This window comes from Fringilla coelebs (genome assembly GCF_963513975.1).
Source record: "Fringilla coelebs genome assembly, chromosome: 12".
Classification (NCBI taxonomy): Eukaryota; Metazoa; Chordata; class Aves; order Passeriformes; family Fringillidae; genus Fringilla; species Fringilla coelebs.
In genome coordinates this window covers 5,265,162-5,291,303 of record NC_140038.1, presented here as the reverse complement: position 1 = coordinate 5,291,303, position 26,142 = coordinate 5,265,162, and the positions used below count along the sequence as shown (strand labels likewise).

Here is a 26,142-nt window from a genome sequence, read left to right as displayed (position 1 = left end):
AAGTTACACTGCACCACTCTCCAGTTTCATTTGCCCTGTTGTGATCCAGGCTTAAAAATCTCAGGTCCTTCTTGTGTGAGGGGCTGGAATTGCTATCTGATGGCCATCCAGGTGTCCATATACTTGTTCTGTTTTGGAGAAGTTTAAGGAGGGGAGCAGTAGGAGAAATGGGGGTTTCTTGATCTCCTAATCTTAGAGAAAATTCCACAGGAATAAGAATGACTCAGCCTCCTCAGCAGCAAATACACTTCTTTTACATGTGGACTTAACTGCTCTTTTCTTTATCCTTCAAATAATTTGTGGATTAGTGGTGGAGTAGCTGTAAGATGTACTTATAGGCAACATTTTCTTTTTTTTTCATTGTTGGACCGAGTCAAAGCACTGCTCCAAGTCCTTCAAGCTGTGAGATCCTCTTCCAGCACTGCAGCCCTGCTGTCTCAGCTATTCCTGCCTCCTATCATGACATTAGAGCTGGGAAATGAGGGAATTGTGTGATGGATACCAAGAGCCCATCAGAAAGTGCTGTGAAATTCCATGCTAATGCCTCATGGTTTCTTTTTGGGACTGAGGCTACACCTTGGAAAACTGCTGGCAGTGGAGTTTGGTCCTTGTGTTGATTGGGGTGTTGTCACCATGTAGCTTCTGGTCCTGCTCTTCAGCTGACTTACTTGGTCAGGGCCATCTGGTTTGTTCTTCTGAGGGTTTTCAGAGCTGCTCTGCCCACATTAGGAATTTCTTCCCTGGGAGCAGCCAGCCTGGTGCCCTCCAGCTGCAGTCAGAGCTCAAGTACCAGGCCATCCCCTGGCAGCAGTGATGATGCCATTGGTTCGAGCTGTGGATTTTCTCTGTTAGGCAGCAGCAATTCAGTTATTTTTACTACAAACACAAAATCTGCCATGATCCCTAAGCCCTTGGCCTACAGGACAACCATCTGTGCTGGTATGATCTTCTCAGAAGCTGCCATGACTCTGGCAAGTGTCCAGAGCTCTGGCTCCAGCAGCTCCTGATGCAGAAGCGGCTCAGGGCTGCCTCCCCTGATTTTGTCACGTCCTGCTGCATCAATCCTTCCCCTTTACATGTTTGCATAAATAAATACTCCCTGAACATGCTGAGCTCCTGTTGCCCTGAATCCCTGTGCTCTGTAGACCCTCCCTCAAGCCACCAACAATTATCTTAATTTTTATATAACAAACTTGTTTGTGTTGCTTTGTATTTGCCTTTGGTGCAGGTTCAGTTTTTCCTCCAGAATATTTTTTCACATTGTTTGCTGAGTATTTGGTCATATTTGTCTTCTGGAGCTTTAAAACATCAGGAATTTGATGACCTTGGAGGCCTTTTCCTACCTCAATGATTGTATGATTAAGCTGAGAAGTAACCAGGAGCATTTGTTCTCCTTGCTGGGAAATGCATGGGATGACTTGAGCTGATGAGGAACAGCTTGGCTCCAAGGCAAATTGCCTGAATTCCTGTACAGAATTTCTTCTCCACACTTAGAAAGAAGCCTTGACTGTGGAGTTCACACCCAGAGCAGACATCAGTCCTACAGTGCAGACTAAAGGTCAACAAAAATTGAGGCCAGTATTAACTCCTATCTCCAGGCTGCCTGGGCTGTTGGTAAACCCACATCCATGCCTATCCCAAGTGCACAGTTTTATTGCAAATGTAATTACTCCAGTCTCTTAATCCTCTCCATATTAACTTTATATTTTTAGAACCTCTGTAATCTTGCACGTTAATGCCTTGATGGATTGTAGGCATTAAGTGTTGTATGTAAAACACAGATGAGTAACAGTTAATGAATGGGATGGTTTGGGTGCATTGCAGACTCACACTTTTATTTTTTTTGTATTTTGTGGATAAAAATAGAATATTATGGAGTGTTTCAAGATGTTTGACTGACAGCTGCCACAAGGAGGGGGAGATTTCTTCATTTTTCCCAACTGCCTGGCTGCACTGTGGTGCTTGCTGTGAGCAACTGTGGTCTGATCTAAAACACACTTGTATGACTCAACATTTTTCAGAAATACAGGCTGGAGACCAGCAGAAGCACTGTGGGCAGTCACAGTGCCCACAGAGTGAGCTGGGGCTTGAGCTTTTGCAGCCTTGACTTCCCTCTGCCAATGCCCAGGGTTGTTCTTCAAGGACCAGGAGCTCTATGGAATGATCCTTGAATTTCACTGCAGTGAATGAGCTTTGTATTTAAATGAGGATGTTATTTCTCCTCCAGAGAGCAAATCTTACTGCCTTTTGTTCTTTTCTTATTTAAATGACATTTAATGGTGAAGTCTGTTGTTAGAATTTCAATTTGGGGTGTTTTAATTATGCACAAATCTTCAAGTATAGGACAGAACTTCTTTTAGTCAAACTGATTTTAACCAATTTATTTATTCCTGTTCTAGGAACCAATTAAATCCCGAGCACCACAGCTTCATTTAGAATACAGATTTTATAAACAACTTGGAAGTGCAGGTGAGTAAACCTACCTTAAGCTTATCAAAAGTTTTATTAAATTTTCCTTAATAAAGGGATTTCTTTATTAAATAAACACCACCATAGTATTTGTTGTGTAACTCTGACTTGAACTTGGGAATCTGGGCCAATTCTTTTTAGCCTCACACAAGTTTTGGAAGCAATTTGGTGAGAATGGGATCATTGGGTAATTGTGTGCACCTAAAATGTTGAGTTTGTGAGGATTTGCTGATATGGAAATACTCCTGTAAGTGTGTTTGTAAAACATAGGAAATGTCAATGGATGGAAAGTTATTTGTGTATAGAACAACACCCCTTAAGTAGGTGATCAAAAGTTTAAACCTAGGAAATTGTTTTCATTTTTACTTGTTAAACCATAAGAATGTCCACAAGCCCCATGGCTCCTCTCTGCAATTATGGTCTACAGCAAACAGGAGAAAAACAGAACAGGATCATCCAAAGGTGGAATTTTTTATACTTTTTTTTTCTGGTAGTCTCTGATTTCCCCGATACAGAGCTTGAATTGTGTCTAATAGTATTTGGATTTTTCTTCCCTGAATTTGTGGTTGTTTTTTAAGCCTGAAGAGCCTTTTAGCATGTGCTGTTTCCCATGCCAAGGATTTCCACAGCCTTGTGCAGGGTGTTCCACTGCTCAAGGAAGTCTCTGTGGAGCAACAACAACCTTCTCTGCTCCTTCTGTGCCTTGATCATGTATTGACTTTGGGTCTTGACAAGTTTCTTACATTACTCTAGTGTTTTTATACTTCTGATTTTATTTTTTCCTGTTTTCCCTGAATGGACCCAGCTTCCATTTGCAGAGGATGTCTGATGGACATCCAGAAATGCTTTGGTAATAATATCAAAATACTAAACTGAACTTCCTGCTGGAGTTCTGTTGGTGCTTGTGATTTCTGGGATACCCCAGCCCACATGTCTTGTGACACATGAATGAATCCCAGTCTGCTTTTTCTACACCACTTGGCTTCCTTCCACACTTTAAAGATGTTATTACAGAATTATAAAATGATCAAAGTTGAAGGAGTGGCTTTATTTTGGTCAGATTAAGTATTTTTAGGTTTTCCTCTGTTCCTAAAGGATTTAAGATTTCCATCCTGTAATACTTACCCACTCAGAGCATTCATGGAATGGTTTGGGTTGGAAGGGACCTTAAAGCTCATCTCATTCCACCCCCTGCCATGGGCAGGGACACCTTCCACTATCCCAGGGTGCTCCAAGCCCTGTCCAACCTGGCCTTGAATCCTTCCAGGGATGGGGCAGCCACAGCTGCTCCGGGCACCCTGTGCCAGGGCCTCACCACCCTCACAGGGAGCAATTCCTTTGTAGTCTTGAATCTGCACTCTTGGAGCATTTGCCAAGGGACTGTTGAGAAGCCTCCTGAGTGGAGGATGTGAACTACAATTCTGGTCTCACCATGAAACCTGGAATCCCAGCAAAACAGATTTTGGTGGAGTCAAGCTGCCAGGAGCAGGGAGACTTGACTTGGGAAGAGAGTCTGGCTGGAAAAACAGATAAATAAGTGCCAACACTGGGGTAATAGAGGGGTTTGTTCTCAGTGATGTTGCTAGTAATGGTCCTTGCTCTGGAACTGCTCAAACAGCCAGGCTTGAACTTCCAGTAGGGATGTCTGGTTACTTGGAATTGTCCTGCACCTGCCAAACCAAGACGAGAAGTGTCCGAACACATGGTGTGCATGACTCAGAGAGAGCAACAGTAGCTTTGCATGTGACATTCTGCTCAATAAATTAGCCAATTAATCCTGCCAAATGACGTGTCTGGCTGCAGCTCCCACTGTCAGCTGAAGGAGGGAGAGCAGAGGGAGCCTGGTTGTGGCACCACGGGAGCCACCTCGTCCCCTCGGTGGCAGCTCAACTGCCTGTGCAGCCAGATGGTCCCAGTGAGCTCTGAGATGTCAGAATTGTCATCACCTGCAGCTTTGGGAGAAAAATGGGGGTTTTGTTCCTAATAAGAAAAGTTTTAATGGTGATTTCCTTCTTGGAAGTTCAGAATAAACATTTTTAAATGGGTTAAATGTGTCTTGGGTAGTAGTCAGAGGAAAACTTAGGCTGGAAGGGACTGACCTACAGTAGCTACTGTACCTGAAGGATGTATGTGGGTATTAATAACCTCCTGCACTTGACATCATCAAAAACTAGTGAAAATAGTCTTTTTTCCCCCTTTTTCTAAGCTATTCAGTCAAGCTTTGCATTTCCCTTGGTGTAGTTGGACAGAGGAGCAAATAACCCAGAGTAGCAAATAGCCCAGCAATTCAGAAGCTAAATCCTGAGGTGAGCTTCCATGTGAGATTTTTCCACATGAACAGAGGATGGGATAACTGCCTCTTCCTTAGCAGTGCCTCTCTGGCTCCCTGTGCCACGTGCTCCATCAGCTTCCATGTTCCAAGACTTTCTGACAGAGCACTGAAGTTGCATCTGTTCCCTCCCAGCAGCTCCAGTTCCTCTGCCTGCCACGTGGCTTGGATGAGGATCCCTAGTCAGCTTGGATTAGCAAAGGAGCAGACTGGATTTCATGTGTCTCAGACATCTTAAGATGCTTCACACTAGATTAAGTGATGGAGCAGGGAGAAGTTTGTCTAAGGGATCTAAACTGTAGGAATGTGGCTCCTCTTGGTGCTTCTCAGAACAGCTCAATACTGGTGGATGGATCCAGTGGATTCAGAGAAAGTCCTGAGTAACCAACTAACAGATGTCTCTGATGTGCTGCTTCAGATATTTGATGCTGTCTCTGATGTTTTAGGGAAACCAACAGCTCCCCTGTAATTCCCTTCCTGTAACTGGAGGAATGTTTGCCCATAGAAATGGATTTTTGTGATTCTTCCTCAAACATTTCCCTCTGCAAAAGTCGAGGAAGGCCCTGCTGCACAGTGACCATCTGCTAGCTGCTTCTTTCTCACTGTGGAATTAAATATCTAACAACCTAAAATAGTGTCTGAGTGCTTTAGCCTCATGTGAGCAGCAAAACAAAACAGCAAAGCTTGGGCATGGAGTCAGAGACCTGATGGTCAGTCCATAGGGTGTCTCAGGAAAGCACATTTTTCCTTTAGGAAATGTAATTCATTTAGGTTTTGGGTAGTCTGGGATAGGATCCATTTGCTCACCAAGGTAATTGAAGGAGTTTTAATCATCTCTGTGCAATCTAGTTGTGTTGCTCTCATCAGTCCCTCTAATGCCAGTGTTGTACTGAACTGTTTAATGACTGGGTTTTGTCCTAAAAGCCACATTGCTCCAGCATCCTGACTGGAGTCAGGATCATTCAAGTCTCCAACACGTTTTTGGTACTGGATAAATCATTTGAGCATGTCATTTGTCCCCTCTACTTTGGAGTTTGTGAAATAAACTGAGTTATTTGTCCATGGTCAAACAGACCAAGATCCTGGAATAATTCAACTTCTTGGGCAATTGCAAAAGGACAAAGCTTTGGCTTTGCTTGGTGTGGGATGTGTAAAAGCAACTGCTTTTCCCATGGCTTGCAGGAGTCCTGCACCAGTCCTGCTGGTGGTACACCAGGGTCTCAGTGATTCCACTGGCTGTGTCCTGTGGGCTCTGTTTGCCTGTGGATAACAGGAATGGTCTTTTTGTTTTGAGGCTGATTCCAGATTAGAAGAATCTAATCTTCTTTTCAGGAGCTGCTGGAACAAGTCCAGAGGAGAGCACAGAAATGTTTCAGGGGCTGGCGCCAGGCTGGGAGAGCTGGGGGTGCACACCTGGACAAGAGAAGGCTCCAGGGAGGGCTCAGAGCCCCTGCCAGGGCCTGAAGGGGCTCCAGGAGAGCTGGAGAGGGACTGGGGACAAGGGATGGAGGGACAGGACACAGGGAGATGGTTTCCCATTGCCAGAGGGCAGGGATAGATGGGATATTGGGGAAGGAATTCTTGGCAGTGAGGGTGGGCAGGCCCTGGCACAGGTTGCCCCATCCCTGGAAGTGCAAGGCCAGGTTGGATGTGGCTTGGAGCACCCTGGGCTAGTGGAAGGTGTCCCTGCCCATGAGGGGGTAAAATGAGATGGACTTTAAGGTCCCTTCCAACCCAAACTATTCTGGGATTTGTTACCACATTTCAAAGCACCTCTGGCATCTCTCCCTGTCGAGGCCATATGGAATGCCTTCCCTGACAGCATCACCTTTGGAAGGTGAAATGGAGCCCTGCGTGCTTGCAGCTTTCTTCTGGCTGCACGGAGCCGATGCTCGAGCTTCCACATAGTGACAGTCTCTGCCTGTGCACATCGTGTACAGAAGTCATGCATTTTTGATTCAGTAGTAGTTTATTTTTACATCAGCTGGCAGATGAGTCACACCTTCCCCCACCCCTCACGGTCCCACCTTGGCACATGGGATTGATTCTCACACGTGGCAGCCGCGCGCTGCGTTCTGTGCCGCGGCTCCGGAGCCAGCGGTCATTCCCAGCACGGGCAGGTGGCACTGGGATGTGGATGTGGGACGTCACAAACCTCCAGAGTGGCGTGGTGGGGAGCAGGAGAGGAGTCTGATAGGCTGGAGAATCCCAGGAAAGCGAGATCTCTGCAGTCCCCAGCCCACGCAGGGGATGAGTCACAGTGTAGGAGCAGAACGTTCTGAGTCAGGGAGGGCTGTGTCAGTGCATATAGAATATTGACGGATTCTGTGGTTTTGTTTTAATTCCTGCTCCGTAAACAAGTTCACCTCTAATGAAGTATGGAGTCTGTGTATTTACTTTGGGATCTCTCTGTGTTGCACAACTCGCCAGAGCGAAGCAGTCTGTTTACTTGTCAGGAGGTAGGACTGAGGGAAATGAAGGTGTTATAAATAACCAATCCTTTGCATAGTCTAGTCAATATTTGCATATATATTCCTCAGTGTGGCTGAGCTGTCTGCTATCCATGCTGCCTATGGAGTTCTCCTGTTGGGATTGCTCGTGGTGAGCAACCTTTTCCTGTGTTGCTCTTGCTTTAGCCACACACACTTTGTATGTATCGGTGAGCTTTATGAAGAAATTCTTTCCGTGCCAGTTGCACAATGCTGTCATTCACATGGCAATTATGGGTCATTTTGGTAAAGCTCGTTATGGGATGGATGTAAACAAGTCTCCGTGGCGGAGCTGCCAACACCACAATTTTATGGGGAGGTCGTTGTGCACAACTCTCTTTCCCGAGGGAGCAGGAGTAACTCCAGGCCATGTGAGGGAGGGTTAGTGCGAGTGGTCCCCACCCTGTTTAATTAAGAAGTGTGAACATACCCATTAACAGTGGCTACAGTCACTGTAATCTTCAGAATTCCCACTGATATTTGCCACCTGGATGGAAACATTGCCGTGTCCAGGAGCTGAGCCAGATCACTCCTCAGCAGGGGCTGGTTTGGGGGAGATGGAGCTGCTGGTTGTGGATGATCTTAAAATCATAGAGTGGTTTGGATTGGAAGGGAGCTTAAAGCTCATCTTGTGGCCATATGGGCACACCTTCCACTAGACCAGCTTGCTCAGAACTCTGTCCAACCTGGACACTTCCAAGGATTGCCCTTTGCACCCCAAAGTCAGTTTGGACTTGTGTGCAGCAACACGTGGCTGTCAGCTCAGGTATTTTATGTCCTCCTTATGGTATGGGTTTGGTCATACCTGTCACACTACAACTCTCTGGATGTGCACTGCAGCCTCCTCCTTTGAAATACTGGAAATATTTTATATTGCCAGTGTTCAGTGACTGTAAGTATTTAATAAGTGACTCATCTGTGCAAGGTGATACAAAACTGACATCTCTTTACAAGGAAACAGCTTTGGGACACATGTCACTCATTCCCTACCTCAGATGCCTGCAGTAGACCTGAAGGTTTTAAGATGTTGGGTTCATTTTCTACCAGCGAGGAAAAACATCTCCATTCTCAAATCCTGCACAGAAGTGTGCCCTTGGCCAGAGGTGGGAGATAGATATTCAGCAGTGGAGATACAGTTTCATTCTACTGAAGATGTTGTTTTTAGGCAAAAATTGGAGGCCCTAATGCTGAGCTGCATTTTAAGGAATGGTGATCAGCAGCTTCATTGTAAAGTCAGAGTAGTCCAAGGAGCTCGAACCTGAGGGATCCTGGCCTTCCAAGCTTTTGAATTGCAGAATGAAATGTAGTGGATTACTGTAAAGTGCTCAGTTAGACCCTGCTGCTTTCAGGGCTGGCTTGCTGTTGATCTCCAGAGAATTGTGTTTCACTGTTTAAAAATACATGGCTTTTCTTTCATGTGGCCATTCCCTTGTTAGGAAGGGCTTCCTGAATGTGCACATTTCAGCATCTCAGCATCAGAAGTTTTGACTTCCTTGGGCTAAATTTAGGTTTTGTCAATTGGAAGTTATCAGATGCTTTTAAAGCAACGCCATTAATATTTGAATATGAGATTAGGGCAGTTTCCTTTTCATGTTCCGAAAAGTCCTCGTGCATCTTCTACTCTTCCGGTATTTGTGGCAGTAATCACAAATCTAACACCAGCAACTCAACTCCAAATCAAACACCAGCAACTGAAGGGGAGTAGCAGGATGCTGGGAAGCTGGAAAATGCCTTTCCTGGAGACACTTTTCCTTGAATCCCGACATGGCCATAAAGCTGGACTCATCCAGGTCATGCCAGATGCCTCACTGGGTTCTCCTCATGGTCAGCAATGCCCACTGAGAGCAGCTCGTGGGTTGTGGGATGTGCTTTGCCCTCAGGATCCAGCAGGACTCGGGGACAGGGACAGACATTTCATCATGAAGGTCTCTGTGCTGCTTCTGGTAGCTTCTAGCAGACCCTGAGCTGAACTGTGCCTTGCTGGCTGCCAGCCCAGGCTGTGCTTGGAAGTGGAATTCCTCAGCCATCAGGGTGGGGAGGTGAAGACCACAGAACCACAGACTGGTTTGGGCTGGGAGGGACCTTGATGCTTGTTTCACTCCATCCCCTGCCGTGGGCAGGGACACCTTCCACTAGCCCAGGCTGCTCCAAGCCCTGTCCAACCTGGATTTGAAAACTTCCAGGGATGAGGAGTCCACATGACCCGTGATGTTTGAAGATAAACATTGGAATTTATGTTTCCATGGAATGAAAGACCCAGTTTGGCAATGAGGGCCAGGATAATTCATAAGGATTAGGAGCTGGTTGGCAGTTCTGCTTGTCCCCCTTTCCTGTCCCTTCTATGAACATTCTTCAAGCTATGGGGATGCTGCACTTAGGAACTAATTGAGGTTTAAACCTATAAAATTAGTTTAGAGGGGGGCTGCTGTGTCAGGTGTTGAGCACTGCCTTGATCCCAAGCTCTTTCCCCTTTGGAAGGTGGGTGCTGGATTTAGTGGGATCCCTTCCAGTGCAGCAGAGGCGTGCTACACACACTGGAGATTTCTAAGGTGAAACACTGAGCTGTGCCAGGGCAGTCCTGTTATGGAGGGCTGCCCACCTCCCAGACAGGCTCTCCAGTGGGTTTGGAATTTGTGTTTTGGAGCTGTGCCCTGCCTGCTATTGAAAAACCTCCTCTCATTGCTAAAAGATAAGCCACAGGCTCTGCCTGAGTGTGATGGGTCAGGCTGGAGTTCTGAAGTTTTGTAGTGATTTATCTGTCTGAAAGTTCCTACCCGCTCTTACTTGACTCTCTTAAGGTGAAGCAGAGATGGTATCTGGAGGTAGGATCTGATTTAGTGCCTCTGAACTTCTGTTTGGCAGCAGGTTCTCCTGCCATTAGAGGGAGTGGGAGGTTTTCCCTCAGGCTGGAAGGACTATGTGGGTAACACTTTCCTACTCATGTGAAAAATCCCTTTTTCCCTCCAATCCTGGGGACTGATGGATGCCAATCTCTTGGTCTGTTAGGAGAGTTTACATGCATTTGATTCTTACCCATCACTTTGATGCTGCTGCAGGGGCAAACCTGCAGAAATCCACCCCCCCAGTGGGACCAGTGCGAGTTCTGGGGGCCTGAGTTGGACCCACAGCTTTGCAGGAAGGTCCCAGCACAGCTCTGGGGTGACACATGGGGATGTGCTGCCAGAAATGGCCCCAGATTGTCCCACCACAGCCTGGTGGGAATCTGGCCTTCAGCTGCCTGAGCAGGGCTGAGCATCATCTTCCTCCTGAGCAGCCAAAGGCACGTGTCCAGTACCACTGTCAGCTTTATCCAGCTGGAGCTGACCCCTGATCTGCCATCCCAGGTGAAAATGCTGCTGGATCCAGGACAAATCCTGCCTGTTATGTGCCAGTTTGGCCTTAGGTCACTGTGCTGTCCTGGTGACACTGTCTGTGGCCACTGCTCAGTGCTGTGGCTGCATTGTCACAGGGGAAGCTGGGGAGGAAGCAGGGAAAAGCTCTGCCTCCAACCAGCAGTCTCCTATGGAGATGAGCTGAAGAAGAGCAGGAGCCACCTGGGACTTTGTGTGTTCAAACCAAAATGGTTCTCTGGCCACCAGAGGAGCAATTCAGCACAAGTAATTTGGTTTTGCTGCTTTCGTGGCATTTTTCATCTGCCCAGAAGTAGCTTCTTCCCTGGCACTGCTTCTGGAGTTAAATTTGAGTGCTGCTGAGCAACCAAGAACTCTTGTTGTTGATTTTTCTTGAGATTATACCTGTAATGTCATTAACACACATCACTTCATGTGCATGATGTGTTGCTAAGGGGCAGTTCTGACCTCTGCTCCCTGTCACCAGGAGCACCACCTGAGGGAATAGTTGGAGCTGTGTTAGGGAGGTTTAGGTTGGATTTTGGGGAATTTTTTTTTTTTTTTGGTGGGGAGGGAGGGAATTTGTTCCTTTGTTGGTTTCTTTCTTTCTTTTTGGTTGGTTTTTTGTTTGCAGCAGAGCCCAGTTGGCCACCCAGATGTGCTCTGGCAGAGCTCACACAGGTATGTGACCTGCAGTGGAGCAGAGTCCCAGAATTGTTTAGGTTGGAAAAGAATCCTTCTCAAACCATCAAGTCCAACCATACCCCAGTGCTTCCAAGGCCATCATGTTCCCAAGTGCCACATCCACGTGGCTCTTAAATCCCTCCAGGAATGTTATTGAGTGGCTCCACCACTGCCCTGGGCAGTTCCAGTGGTTTTCTTTCATCCTTGTGCTTGTATTGCAGGTGTGTGGGAAAAGGTAATAAGGATAGAACTTAAACTAGAACTTTTTGGGGTGGTTTAAAATAACTCTTCTCAAATTATTTACTGGCTTTATCCTTCTTTTAAGGTGTTGTTCTATGTGCCAGCTGCTATCATCAATGGAGCAAGACGTTGTGTTGGATAAAAAATCCACCAGTAACATTGAGATTTGAATGCAGTCATTTCCCCCAAGCCCTAGAAATGTGAATTCAGTCTTTTGAAACTTGAGAAAAATGCAATTTATTGTGCTGTGCTTTGTTTGTCAAGAAGAGAAACAATTTCACTTGACTAATTTAGTTGTTAGAGCTAAGAAACTGCCTGTGAATGGGTGTTTCTGGGTAAATTTCCCAGATTTTGAAAGTTTTCCTGCATTTGACCCTTCCAGATAGGGTTGATTCTCCTCCCAACCTTTTTTTATCTTTATGAATACAAATATGAATGTCTCCTTGGTACCCCCTCTTCAAGTGCTTCTTGCTTTGTGGATGTGAAGAGTTGTCTAATTGAGGGAAGCCATGATGTCAAGAAACCAGCTTGTACCACTCAGGGAAGATTAAATACCACCCTGTTCTAATAACACAGCGATCCTGAGATTTGTTTTTCTGCAGTTGAAGTAAAAATCAAATTGTTTGGATTTTTACCAGCATCAAGAACAAATATGTTCTTCCTTCTGTCCTTCCCCAGTCTGTTTTTCTCCTATTCCTTTTCCCTTACCTTTTCTTTTTGTAGATTCAAACACTGCCAAAATTAAACACAGCACAGAAGGGGTTTAATACATCCTGCATCATCTGAGGTAAGCTGGAGCGAGGCTGGAGTCTTGGAGTCCACATGGAACTCCCTGGAGATGACAGTAGCTCTGTCTCCTCTCAGCTCATACACACATTACCCTGTGCTGGGTGTTGTCTCTTCCCATGAAAAGCTCAGCTCTCTCTGCCATCATCAGGGAGAAGGTGTTGATCCAATACCTTCCTGTGACTTTCCCATCCCTGGAAGTGTTCCAGGCCAGGCTGGATGGGTCTTGGAGCAACCTGGTCCTACTGGAAAATGGCAACAGATCTACTGCCATGGCAGCTTTGAGGTCCCTGGCAGCTTCTGATGTTCTCCTTTGAGTTCTTTCCTCTGGAGTTCAGAGTGTGTTTGAGCTGTGCCTTTTCCACGTCCAAGGCCAGCAGTAGGGCCTTGCTCTGCCTCTCCTCCTCCTCATCCCATAAAGCAGAAGGTCCTGCTGCAGAAATTCCTGCTAGGCAGTGGAGCAGGAGCATTCAGCATTGCTAGGAGAAGTGATTTATTGCCCAGACAAAGCAGGGAAGAGACGCTGTGAGAAGCTGGCAGCAGAGCTGAATGTCTGGCAGCAGCTGGGGCAAACAGCAGGAGGATTTTTGGGGACTGGAGATGTGTGAGGGACAGGTCTGGCTGCTCTTCACCTTGTTCAGGTGAGTGAGAAAGAACTAAAAGTACATTTTGGGCTCTCAAACCACAGTATCAGAGCTCAGGAGAGCAAGGAAACTGTTCAGGAGCGTTACAGGCTGGGAGCACTCACAGCATGGTGGTGTTCTCTGGGGATCACCAGTGGAGCTGACACAGTGCTGGCTGTCCTCCAGCTCCTCCAACCCCTCTTCTCCATGTGGATGTTCCTCTGGGTGTGGCTGTTGGATCAGATCCCTATTTTTATGTTCTTCCCCTAATCTTATGCCAGTTCAAGGTTTGTGAAGCCTAGGAGTGGCTGGTGAGATTGTGGCAGACCTTTTCCACCACCTCTTTTTCCACCTGAAGGTGAGCTGGTGCTGGAGTCACAAATTGCATTTTCTGCTTGTTTTCCTTCACATCTCAACTGCTGTTTCTCAAACAAGAGAAAACACTCAATCACCCAAAATCTCTGTCCTTCCCTAAGCTCCTCCAGGGAAGATTGAAGGTGGAGGACTGTGTTATAAAGCTTTTGAAGGAAGATATCTCTGAAAGGCATCCAATCAAATATATAAAAGACCCTTAGGACCAAGTTATTCCCAGTAAAAAGCCCAATCTCAACTTTTGTCCCATCTTTCTATTTTTCAAGCAGACTATTCCAAAATCTGAAGGGCAGGATGAGTCTCTTTACTTGCAGCTCACAGAAATAACTAACGTGCTCAGGTAGATTTACATGGGACATGTTTGAAGACATTAAAAGCTGAGATCATGGCCCAGTCAATGTTGATCACAAATCTTCTCTTTCAGCCAGGATTTTATTCTGATTTGAAAATTAAGAGAAGGGTAGATCCTCATTAGTGTAATCAGCTTAAATGGGTTGACTACTCTAAAGCAATTTGTTTAATTTGTTTGGAACATGTTTAATTTTAGCTATAGATATTCAGCCCTCTCACAGTTGCTATTTATGGTGTTCATCGTGTAATTTTGTGTTCTGTGATTTGTAAAAATAAACTTTCTGCTCTGAATGAGAATTTTGTGACAATCTACGGCCCATTCATCAGAGCCTCTTTAAAACCACACAGAACTTTCTGTGCACTGATGCTTCTGGTGTGTGTCTGCATCTCTTTCAGTGAGAAAGAGTTCTTGCTGCCCACACAGAGCGTGGGTTTGCATCAAGCATCAGCTTTTTGCTGGCCTTGGATTCCTCCCCGCTCTGGGTGTGGAATTTGGGGCTCTTCAGGAGTGTCTCCCCTCTGCAATAGAGCTCAGTGTCAAAACCTGCATCAGGAGAGGGTCTGAATTCTTCTTTAATTCTTGAAATTGAAGACATCAGCTTCTCTATTTGGCTACACCTCATCCATGGGCAGTGGAAAACAATTCCCCATGGGAGCAAAACCTATGGGTGGTTCAGAAGCTGCTGGTATTGATCACAAGCTCTGGATGTTTCCTGGTGATTTTGCTGTGTGGGGACGTGGCACTTGTCCTTCCATTGATGTAGATGCCACGTGCAGCTTCCTGCACTTGCTCCCTCGTTCCTCCTTGGGTGTATTTTACTTGCTGTTGATGAAGTTTATTCATAGCCTCTCGTGATGCTCACACAGAGCCTCAGGCTCTTCTGGAGCAGGTGGGTTCTATTTCCTGTGCCCTCCGTGCAGGGCAGGTGCTCCAAACTCTGATTTCCCTCGGGCATAACCTTAGATTGGCATCTCTGCCCATCTCCATTTCATAACCAGTCCTGGAAATGGCTTTGGAATGTCTGTGTGCCTGAACCAGTGTGGTTTTTGGGAGTATGTTGGATGTCTGAGGAGTTTTGTGGCCATTAGTCATGCTGTAAAAGATATGGCAGCAGGCTAACATTACTCAAATCATCCAGGGCACTTGATCTTGTGGTGGAAGTTCCTGAAAGGTGTTGCTCCAGGTGTTAATCTGGCTCAGATGAAGCTGTCTGGAAGAGCAGCGATCCTGCTCTTTGTTATTGTTCCCATTCTTGTGTTCAAGCTCAAGCCAAGTGCTTTTTGGGTTGATCCAACGAATTGCTCAACCTCAGAGCATGAGGGAGGATGGGAAAGTCCCTTTTGGTGGCAGCCCAGGAGCAGTGAGAGTTTAGCATCCCCAGAAAGCCAAGGCCAGTCTCGGGAGTGTGGGGGAGTCAAAGTCTTGAGTTTTTTGGCTTTGATGTCTGCATTTGCTCTCATTCCAGCAGTGATGCTTTAATCTACAAAATGCTTTGCTAGGTTTTCGCTGTGCTCAGCTTGAATTTCTTCCAAGACATCACTCTGCTGAAATAGCAGAATTTGCCTGTGGATTCCGGTGCAGCAATCAGTCTGTGTTTATTGGGGTGATAAACTTCCTGTGAGAGTGAGGGTGGAGTGGGCCCTTTTCCATGAGGCTGAGCCAAATCACTCAGCGGCGAGACCAAAGCCGTTAAGCAAATTGAGATGATTTCTGCTTGCAGCAGTCTCTGCTGTAATAAACTGGTTTTCCTCCAAAGGAGAACCTGCACAGATCATGCCTGTATTCTCTTCCTTTAGTGCATTGCTCTTGTTTGATACCGTGGAGAAATTCCTAGTTCTGATGTGATTTCATGCATTAATTGCATTAAACAGATCCTGGTTTGTTCTTCAAGTGTTGAGTTGTACCTTTGAATCCTCAGTATGAGACTCTGCTCTGCTGGTGGCTTTTCATCCCTCAGTCTCTGAATTCAGAGCTGCTCACCTGCAGCATGACACCATGGCTTTGTGTGACCTTTCCAGTCCTCTCCCAGTGTGATTACTTTCCATTAAAAACCTCAACTCCAACTGCCCAGGCAAAAAAAAGTCCTTTTTCCTCCATCAATCTCTTTAGTTGGCAACATCCTTCTTAAGTATTTACAGATCTGCTGGTGATATTTAAGGAGTTCCTGTGGTTCACTGTGACAATGGACTCAGCACCAGGACACAATGCTTTTTGCTGAAATAGAGCCAGGCTACGTCATAAATTATGCAGATGGGCTGTGACAAAAATCAAATTTTATGCAGATTTTCTTAGGCTGACCCTTTTTACTGTTCAGAATGGCTCTGGAGCTGCCTGTGTCTCAAGTTTCGTCCAGTTTTATCTGCCAGCACACCCTTTAATGTGTACATCAAGTTCATTTTTTGAGTTTTTCCTATTTCCAAAAAGATGGTGAATGTTGAGTTGAGTCAGCTGAGGATGTGTTTGCTGAGTCCCTCCCAATTTTATTTCCTTTACTAGTGTGGAGCTAAGGATCCTTGGTGTGGGCTGGGCTCATCAGTGATGCTCCTTGGATCCAGGACACAGCAGTGCAGCCTGGCTCTGGAATTCAGAGATGTTACAGCAGCTTTATCCTGGCAAAGGCAAGAGGGAACTCCTTGACTGCAGAGCTGGCAGTCAAAGAAAACCCTCAGGGAAAAATCGAACCCTAAAAATACGCCTGAAGCCAATGATGTCTCCTGGATTCTGACATTTAGGATGCTTTTTTTATGTTCTTCACTCAGGCCTCCCTTTGCCAGAGCTCTCACAGAAAGCAAAGCTTTCCTGAGGGTTTAAGACAAAGAGGGTAGTCCAAGTTGGGCTGTAAGCTCTGAGTAGGTAAAGCTGAAGGAATTGGGATCCCAGAGTGCACTGAGTGGTGTTGTTTCCCTCCCTACATGAAATCCCCACCTTTTGGGTCTTGCTGCAGTCTTATGCCCAGTAGGAAATTCATTTTAATTGCAATGCTTGCCCCTTACCAAGTGAGGCTGTAAATTAAATGTTCTCATCTTCCCCTGATCTGCAAACAGGATCCTTCACCTTCTTTAAGAGCCTTTCTGCAATTTTATTCTCCTGCATACCTTAGTTAGCAGAGTCCTAACCCTAATTCCTTCCACGATTTGAGACTTGTAGAAATTGTGGTAGAGGTACTCATTGTCTCTATCTAGAATCTGTAATGGGCTCAGGTTTAAAATTTGCATAAAATATTCTGTTACTCTCTTCTTCTCTATTATTATTCTATTATTCTCTAAAAAACAGAGATGCTTCTCTTGGTGTTAGAGGTGACTTTGTAGGTAAGTCCTCATCAGACTTTACTGAAAACCCAGTGGCTCACCGTGAGTCACTTCAAGAGCTGTTGCAATTATTCCAGCCTTCAGCACTAGGCTGGTGACATTAAATTTCCATTTGTGTTGATTTGGGGATATTTGAAAGCATCTTGGAGCTACCTGGATCATATCCCATCATTGTTTGGCTTTCTGAATTGCTTCTGCATCAAACCATCCTGTGTTCCTAGAGGATTTAATGGCTGTGACTGCCAAAAAAGCAGGAGCTCTGTTAGGAGCAGCAACCTCCCAAGCCCAGGTTGGATCAGTGTTTTACATGGGACACAAAACACTGGTTAGGCAGGGAATTCCTGCAATGCTCTGTAATATCCCATTAATGCATCCTGATGACAGATTCCCTGAGCATGTGAATTAATGAGATTAAAACCCTCCTCAGGTAATCTTTGTCCAACTGCATTCTGTTCTTTTGGAGCAGGGCTCGGGAGCACAGGTTCTGTGATATTTACAGTTTAGTGATCTCAGTGCTGCCTTTATGATGTTGTTGGCAGGTTGTAGGGCTCTGAGTGCCATGGGGTGGATTAGCAGGGTTTTCCTAAATCTAGAGTAGGATGTGCACTTGTTGTGTTTCTGACATTCTCTCCAGCCTGGAATGTTTCACTGAGCACCTCACAGAGCTGACACCAAACTCTGCACTTAATTAGTCAAGTATTTTGCTATATCTAACATTGATCACTTATGCAAATCCAGGTGCATGCCTGCACTTGTTTAAAACATGCCATAAAATTAGTAATCACAGTGCTTTCAGGTCCTGTGCACTATAATTTGTGGATCTCTGTGGGAAAAAACATAGCAGTGCTCCCCGTGCTCAGCCTTTACACTGAATAGCAGGACGCCCTATCTTTGGGCATTCAAGCTGATATTTTGTTTTGACATAAGACAAAGCTCTGTATTTCAAAACAAAACCTTTCTGTTGTGTTTTGGAGCTGCTTATGAGGTGTAGACTGGAAATACATGGATATTTAAACATGCTACCCAGCTTGGTGCTGACGCTGGGATGCCGAGGGCTGGTGCAGGTGCTGATTAGCAAAATGAGCAGTTGGGCCTGTGCTAAATTCCTCCTGTATGGGCTGCTGTGGTTTCCTTTTTGACTCAAAGGTAATTCCAGGAGTGCTGTGCAGCTCTCTGAGTCTTCCAACATCAAGGCTGGTTTTTTTCCCTCTCCTTCTGATGCCTTTCAGAAAGCTGATCCACCCAAAATTCCCCTGCCAGCTGAGTATCAACACTCTACTCCCACAGAGCAGTCTGTTGGGTGGGAAGATGGGCTCTGGCTCCTGCCAGTTCAATGTTGATAGCTGTGTGTGTTCATATATGCTAATGACCATGATCACCTATTTTTGTGTGGTGGTTGGTCAAAATTTAAAACTTTTCCCTATTTTATAGGAAAAGGGTTTTTTTCCTTTTTACTGAGTGTAAACTTTGTATAAGGTTGTGCTGAAAAACCAGGGCTGGGTGCTATTTTGGTGACAAAGCAGCCCTTTTTTGGCCATGCTTCATTTTCTCCAAGGACTGTCATCTTCCTAACTGCTCCAGCAAGTGCCAGCCCACATCTGGCTGTTCTCTGCCTGGTTTTTAGTGGAACACAGGGAACTCCGTGTCTTGTTCCCTAAATCCAAGCCTTTAAGCAGCCAAAGCTCAATGCTTTCAGGTGGATTTGTTAATTGCTTTGAAATCCCATTTGTCTGTGCAGGGGTGTTGCTGAGCAGAGCCTGCACTGCTCAGGTTTGGCCTTTGGTTCAGTCACAGTTTGTGCTGGGACTTATTTCCTTGCAGGGCAGCATCAGATAGAACTCTCAAGAAGTGACAATAAAACTGCCTAACAAAAGGTGTGCATGCAGGGGGAGGGGAGTTAACTTTGTCCCATTGACTGATTCCTGTTCTTTTCCTATTCTTCCAGCTGAAGGGCTCCCCCAGGTGTATTACTTTGGACCCTGTGGAAAGTACAATGCCATGGTGTTGGAGCTGCTTGGTCCCAGCTTGGAAGATCTGTTTGACCTCTGTGACAGGACCTTCACCCTGAAGACGGTGTTAATGATTGCCATTCAGCTGGTGGGTGATGGCAGGGCCCTGCCCTGGGGTGTCCTTGGGTGTCCTTCCATCCTAGGGTGGGCACAGTGCAAGGCTCAGGGCTGAGAGAATCTTCTTCCATCAGAGCATCACCAGGTGGTGTTAGTTGGAAGGAATCTTCAAAGATCTAATCCCACCCTCCCTGACATGGGCAGGGACTCCTTCCACTATCCCAGATTGCTCCAAGCCCTGTCCAACCTGGCCTGGAACATTTCCAGGCATGGGGCAGCCACAGCTTCTCTGGGAAAGCTGTGCCAGAGCCTCACCAGCCTCACATCCTCCCCAGTATCCCATCTGACCCTGTGTTCTGGCAGCAGGAAGCAATTTCCCCTTGTCCTGTCACTCCAGTCCCTTGTCCAAGGTCCCTGTCCATCTTTCCTATAAAAGAAAACTTCTCAGGGGTGGGAGAGGAGGACTCCTGCCCAGGAAGGGAAGGTCAGGCTGTGTTTATGAGGAGCTGGCTCCCTGCACAGCAGAACCAGCGAGGCTGGATTCCTACGGACTTGAATTCCACGTCCCCTGCACGCCCCCGCCCCGTACCTGCCCCAGCTCCCTCCCTCTGTTTGGACATCCCAGGAACATCTCAGTGCTCACCCAGACCGTGGGACACCCAGAGCACAGCACCCTCCTCCCAGTTCTGCTGGTTTGGTGCTACTGGGCTGCCCATAGACTGAAACCTCACAGGGCACTGGGAGCTGAGCCCTCCCCAGTGTTTGAGAGCTCTGCTTTTGTCAGAGGTGCTCAAAAATGTGGTCACTCAAATGGGTTTAAATTTCTGATACTTGGAATAGAATACTTCTATGGGCAACATCACAGAGCCTTTAATGTACCTGAAAAGGAAATCCAGTCAGGCTGGAAGGGATCCAGGCTTGGATTTGGGTTTGTGTTAAAAGTGAACAACATGAGAGCTGAACATACTAAATGTGGTGTGGAAACTTCCACAAGTCAGTGGGGCCTGCCAGTCAGTTTGGCTTTTTTGGTTTTCACACTGGTTTGCAGATTCCCAAGTACTTAAATATCTGCAGATATCCAGATTTTGCATAGCTGGACCTTGGGATACTCCACAGCAGAGTTGGGATTGTATATTCATATTAATAGCTCTGTGGATAGAAGCGTGGGAGGGAAGAGGAGATGTAAGGGATGAGGAACTTTCCAGATAAACTGAAGTTTGACACAGAATCTCAAATGGAAAACTGAACTGCAGAAGTTTGAACACAGCACCTGCCTGGTACTGAGGCCTCCCACAGCAGAGCAGTCAAGTTCTCCTAGTTTTGAGTGTTTCTTTATCAATGGAAAACCAATTTATAGTATTGGCTTTGATTAAATCAAGTAGCAACAGATGGCAAAGCCTCAGATACAGCTTGTGTGACCTTTGCAGGGAAAATATAAAGATGTAAATTCATTCCCAAGGGACTGCTGGGGAAATCAAGATTGTCACAGCCATGACTGCTGCCTTCTGCTGTGTCCTGGGGCTGCAGCTCACCTCTGGGCTTGGATGTTCTTCACTGGCATCACCTGTTGATCTTGTGGGCAGGCTGCAGCTCACCAGGGCACAGGTGCCAGGTGGAAAACACAGGCTGAGGCTGATGCAGAGGGGCAGCAAAAGCAGTTGGAAGTGGAGGAGCTGATGTTCTCTCTCAGGTGCTCCTCTGGCCATGGGGAGATGCTGTAGGGCCTTCTCAGTCTCCTCAGGGGGGTTACATGAGTTGCCAGCTTGGAGTGTGCACATCCAAGGGGACAGATGAGACATCCTCAGGTGTGCCCCATCTCCTGGGGCTGGCACTTACTGCTCAAATGAAGTGAAAACACTCTGCTCTAGCCACAAGGCTTTAGGGAAAATCTTTGTCCCACACTAAATGATTGCACTAAATGATTGTGTGAGACACATCAGAAAGGTAAGCTGGACTCAAACTCCTTGGGCTCACATCCATGAATTACATTTCATTCCTGCTTCTGACTGGCCAAGTCTGCTTAAGCTGCTGTAATTCTAACCTTGGGCATTTGTCCCCTGATCTTTCTCCTCATACTTAGGATGATCCCCATGTCTGTAGGAGCATCCAGTCCCATGGTCAGTTTTTAACCAGAAAGCATCCTGGAAAGATATTTTTTTAAATGTATTTCTGCTTGGCTGGTGTGAATGAGCTTGACAGGTTGCAGCATCTCAGGATTGGGGTGTATTCTTTCCAGGTGTTAGAAAAGAGGAGGCTCTCTAGGAAAAACAAGGGCAATGTCTCTTAAGAAGTGCCACGTGGGATTACAGGAGAATTCAAACATAGTTTTACACCAGGAAGGCTCTCCTGGGGCAAGAGAGACTGGATGACAATGAGTCTTGAAGGAAGGCAGCCTGTTTGGGAATTGTTCAGACTCAAATTGCTTCCTCCATACTCCACATGCACTGAAAACATCCAGTAGATCAGATCCAGTGGGTGAAGCTCCTGAACAAAGCCAAGCTTGGCAATTAAAGTGTGGTCACTATGTCAGTCCCCACAGCCCATAAATCAGGAGAGAGTGTTTTTTTATTCAGGCTTCTGTTTTTCACTCTTGGCCAGGCCCAGCCAGTACAAAGCTCACTGACAGCTTACAGCAAGCTCTGTTGTGCCACCAGGCACTGGAAAAATACTCTGGATGTGATCTGGACCGAGTTGTGGCAGGATGTTTTTCTACCAGTGACCATCAAAATTGTCTTTGAACAAGATTAATTTCATTCTCTGCTGATCTGATCTATATCTAAGCAGGTGATGTGTGGAAGAAGGGCTCAAATTTATCAGGAAGGTCTAGAGAGGGAGCTGCTGTCAAGATCAGTCCCCTAAGAGTTACCTTTCTGGGATAAGAGGGTTTGTTACACTTGCTGCCTTGGCAGGAGGAAGGCACACGAAAGCACAGGTTTCTTTGGCACCTGCTAAATGTCACAATATCCTCTCATTTCTCCAGCACAGCACAGGGGTCCTGCTGTGTGCCAAGGGATTCTCCCCCCTCCTAAAGGTTTCTCTGACATCTGAAATGGAAATTTATGGCTCCAAGGATGGACTCAGGTGGCCGTGGCCATGGAAATCCCTCTGTAATTTCACAGTCTTCCATCTACCCCAGTGCTCCCCTGCTTGCTGTTTTTCCACTGTTACAGCAATTCCAAGTTAGTCCCAGTTCCTCGAGTGGTTTCTCTGCCCGTAAAAGATTTAATTGGGAGTGTTTGAGCCTGTAGCTCAAACCCAAAGGAGTGTGCACTGCACGTGTGCATCCAGCACATTTCTGGAGTGGAAGTTCCACCTCCCCTCTTCTTCTGCCAGGCTTGGTGCTGAGGTTGTGCCCCAGCAGGGCTGCTCGTGTGTGCTCAGGCAGAGTCTGCGAGGGAGATGCAGCCCAGACACTCCACATCACAGCAGCCAACAGCAGGGAGAGCGGCTTGTCAGGGTGAATAAAGCATGGAAGCTACTCCAAGAAACATCTTTCTGACTTGGGGAGTGTCTTTCAGCTGCCATGGCTGAGCAAAGCTCTCCAGCATGAAGAGTCCAGGCAGGTGGAAGTAAAGAAGGAATATGAAAGACCCCACAGCAGCTGTGTGTGTGTGTGTGGTGGAAGCAAAAAAGGCAGGTGGGAGGAAAAAAGGCAGGAAAATAAGTACCCTTGATTGCTGCTGGAGCATAATGGCTCACCTGACACCTCAGCTGTCCAGGCTGTTGTCCTGCCTGCTGCAACTTGCCGAGAGATTTTAAAGAAGAAAAAAATGGGCCCTTTTCAGGCTCTCTAATTGCTGTTGGGATTTCAACAACTGAGCTGCTTTGGTAGCAGGAACAAATCAAATGAGCCAGTCAGGCTCCACTTGGAAGCTTGTTATGTGTGGAGAGGCGAGGAAACTCTTTGTTCCACTTTCAAGGGTTGCATCTTCATTTGAATTGCCTCCCAACGTGGCTTTTTGTCTCACGACCTGCTGCTGTGTCCTGTAGGTGATTCAAAGTGTGAAGAATGACTGAAGAGCATCTGCTCTGCTCTGCACCAGCCTGTAATTGATTGGAAATAATGGCTGTTAGCCGTGAAAGCCATTTTCTCTGCACACAGGAATCAATCACTGCGTCGAGGGGAGGGAGCGGCAGCACGTGCTGTTCCCTTCTTTGAAGAGTCTTGCAGCAAATTCTGGTTTTTAAGCCTGATTCACCTGCAGCCAGCTTTTTCCTGTCTGCTGCCTTCCCTGTGCAGATGTGTATTTTATAAGGAGGGCTGCCCCCTCCTGCCTGCTGCTTCTTTCTGAGAGGTGGAAATGCAGCAGATTTTTCTTTAAAATGTTGCATGATAAGGGTCTGGGAGTGTGATGGAGGATCACATGCATGTGAACTTTTTAAAACAGGTGTGGGTCCAAGATCTGTAAAGAGAAAGAATGGTCTGGGTTTGCCAGCTGGGAATGTGTCTGGATTCAGTGAGAAATGAAGGAGCAGTCAGGGTCTGCCAGCCCAACAGAGTGAGCAGGGGGCTGGAGGGGGTGACCAGGGGTCCCTGCTGCTTGGCTGGGGGAGAGCTGGCTCAGTGAGCAGAGACTCCAGCCTGCAGAGCTTTCCCAGCAGGATCCACCCACTGGGGGTGACCAGCTGGTGGCCCTCAGCCTGGATGTCCCTGTGCTGTCCCTCGCAGCGGTGTGGCAGTGACCTCTGGGGACTGAGGCTCGTTAGTGCAAAACTGGGAGGTGGTGGAACTTTGCAGAGCTTTTGTGGCATTGCCAGCCCACAAATATCTGGGTCAATCCCAGTAGCCTTTCCAAGGAAGCATCTTGTTTAAGCCACTGTGCCCTTTGGCATGCAGGGCAGCTGCGACCACGACAGCCATAAGTGGGGGCTCTTGTGTGTTCATTTGAAACATATAAAGGCAGTTAAAGGTAATAAATTAAATGAAATTGAGAATTATTTTCCGTTGGAATCATCTCCTAAATTCAGGACCCAAAGGAGAACTGCTGGACAATACACCTGCAATATGTTTGTTTTCAAAAGCAATTTTAATGATGATCTTCTGAATAAGGTGTGTTGTTAGAGGCACTCTGTCACCTCAGAAGTGGAGTTCCTGCCCTTCCACCTTCCCATTCAGTCAAACTTCCAGAAAAACACTAGTCAAAAGCTGAAAAATATTCCAGCTATTCCTAGTTGACAGCAATGAGATTAATTATTATTTTAGTCAGCTTTGAAGATCGTAAAGCTTCTGCCTGCCCAAAAACCCCCCTCCACGAAGAATCTGGCATGTCTAAGACAACATATGGGTCGAGGGAGGAAGGTGGTAAGACACAGAGCAACAGGGGAAGGAGGTGGGCAAGGGAAGAGCTCTTGGTAACCGGTTTAGTATGTTTAAAATCAATACAAAAAGGCTGCTGCAGCTCCCCGTGGCATCCTGCCAAGAGCTGCATCCCAGTGGTAACGCCTCAGAAACAGCCTTTGCCATTTCCGTGGGAATAAAGCAGGGAGCACAGCGTGATAGCCTTGGAAAGGAGGGGATGACACATTCCTCTTCCAGCTCTGCTGGGAGCCAGAGCTCTGCTCACAAGTAGCATTTCCCTCCTTTTGCAGATCTCTCGGATGGAGTACGTGCATTCCAAGAACCTCATCTACCGCGACGTCAAGCCGGAGAATTTCCTCATCGGCCGGCAGGGCAACAAGAAGGAGCACGTCATCCACATCATAGACTTTGGATTGGCCAAGGAGTACATTGACCCTGAAACCAAAAAACACATTCCCTACAGGGAGCACAAGAGTCTCACTGGAACAGCGAGATACATGTCCATCAACACGCACCTCGGCAAAGGTTTGTCTGCAACCTTTGGGGGGAGCTCACAGGGTGTCCTTCAGGCTGCAGGAGCTCTCTGAGGTCACCGAGTCCAGCAATGGACCAGCACTGCTGTGTTCACCTCTGAACCATGTCCCCAAGTGCCACATTGACCTGTCTTTTGAACAGTTCCCACTTGAGTGACTCCACCACCGCCCTGGGCAGCCTGTTCAATCCTTGACAAGCCTTTCAGCGAATTATTTTCTCTAATATCCAATCTAAACCTTCCCTGGTGTTGCTTGAGGCTGTTTCCTCATGTCCTTTGTTCCTCTGTCCTTTGTTCCCTGGGAGCAGAGCCCAGCCCCACCCCCCTGGCTTCCCTCTCCTGTCAGGGAGTTGTGCAGAACCCTGAACCTCCTTTTCTCCAGGCTGAGCCTCCCCAGCACCTTCAGCTGCTCCTGGTGCTGTAGCTCCTTCCCTAGCTCCAGTCCCTTCCCTGGACACATTCCAGCTTGCCATTTGAATCCTGCAGACCTCCCATAGCATCTTGGCTGAGCTCTCTTGTGCCCCTGAAGCTATTTGTGAACCTCCCAATGCCGTTTACAGTTGTGTGCCTTTTTTTTTTTTCCTCCCTTCTTTTGAGGAATTGAGCCAGCTGAAATGTTGGAAGCCTCATAATTACAGTTTTTATTAGGAACTAAATAACTGGGAGCAGCCCTGCACTGATAAAAGACAAGCAGGCAGGCAGTGATTGCTGCACTGGATGACAGACAAATAGATTTTTATAGCACAGCACTGTCCCAATGCCTTCCAGTTCCAGGTGTTAGAGTTGGATGTTCCCTGACCTAGTAATTGGTTGGAGAAAATGAATGATTTAAATAACTTTAAACCTGGCTTTCATCTCTTCTCCTCCCTGCTTTCTTTCCTACCAGAAGATTACATTTCTGTGGCTGAAAGGCAAAAAATAACTTATTAGATGTTTATATTCTCTTAAATCCATACAAGCAGTGAGATAATGGAATATTTTCCAGGAGGCCTCCCAGCATGTTGGCTCCCACTTGGAGAGCTCACTGTCTTTGGGGAGTAAGGAGGGATGAGCCTGGTTTCTAATTTTGGAAAGTGAGGAGTCAGGCAGGGATGGAGGAATGGGAGGGTGCAGTGGGAGCAGGCTGGGAAGCTGCTGGTGTAGGGGAAGGGTGCAAATCAGTTCTGGGGGAGTATTTGAGGGGGCTGTCCCTGCTCAGAGGGGTTGTGAGGAGACCAGCCCAGGTGGAATCAATCCTTTCACA

At 46.8% G+C, this 26,142-nt stretch overlaps 1 protein-coding gene across 1 annotated transcript in view; it reads left to right on the top strand.

Moving 5' to 3' along the window:
• Positions 1-26,142, top strand: part of CSNK1G1 (casein kinase 1 gamma 1) — a 91,157-nt gene that overhangs the window by 47,204 nt on the left and 17,811 nt on the right. The window contains exons 5-7 of the mRNA XM_084213642.1: positions 2,400-2,469; positions 18,948-19,099; positions 24,658-24,892. Coding sequence (XP_084069768.1) covers positions 2,400-2,469; positions 18,948-19,099; positions 24,658-24,892 — 457 coding nt within the window. The remainder of the gene's footprint in view (positions 1-2,399; positions 2,470-18,947; positions 19,100-24,657; positions 24,893-26,142) is intronic.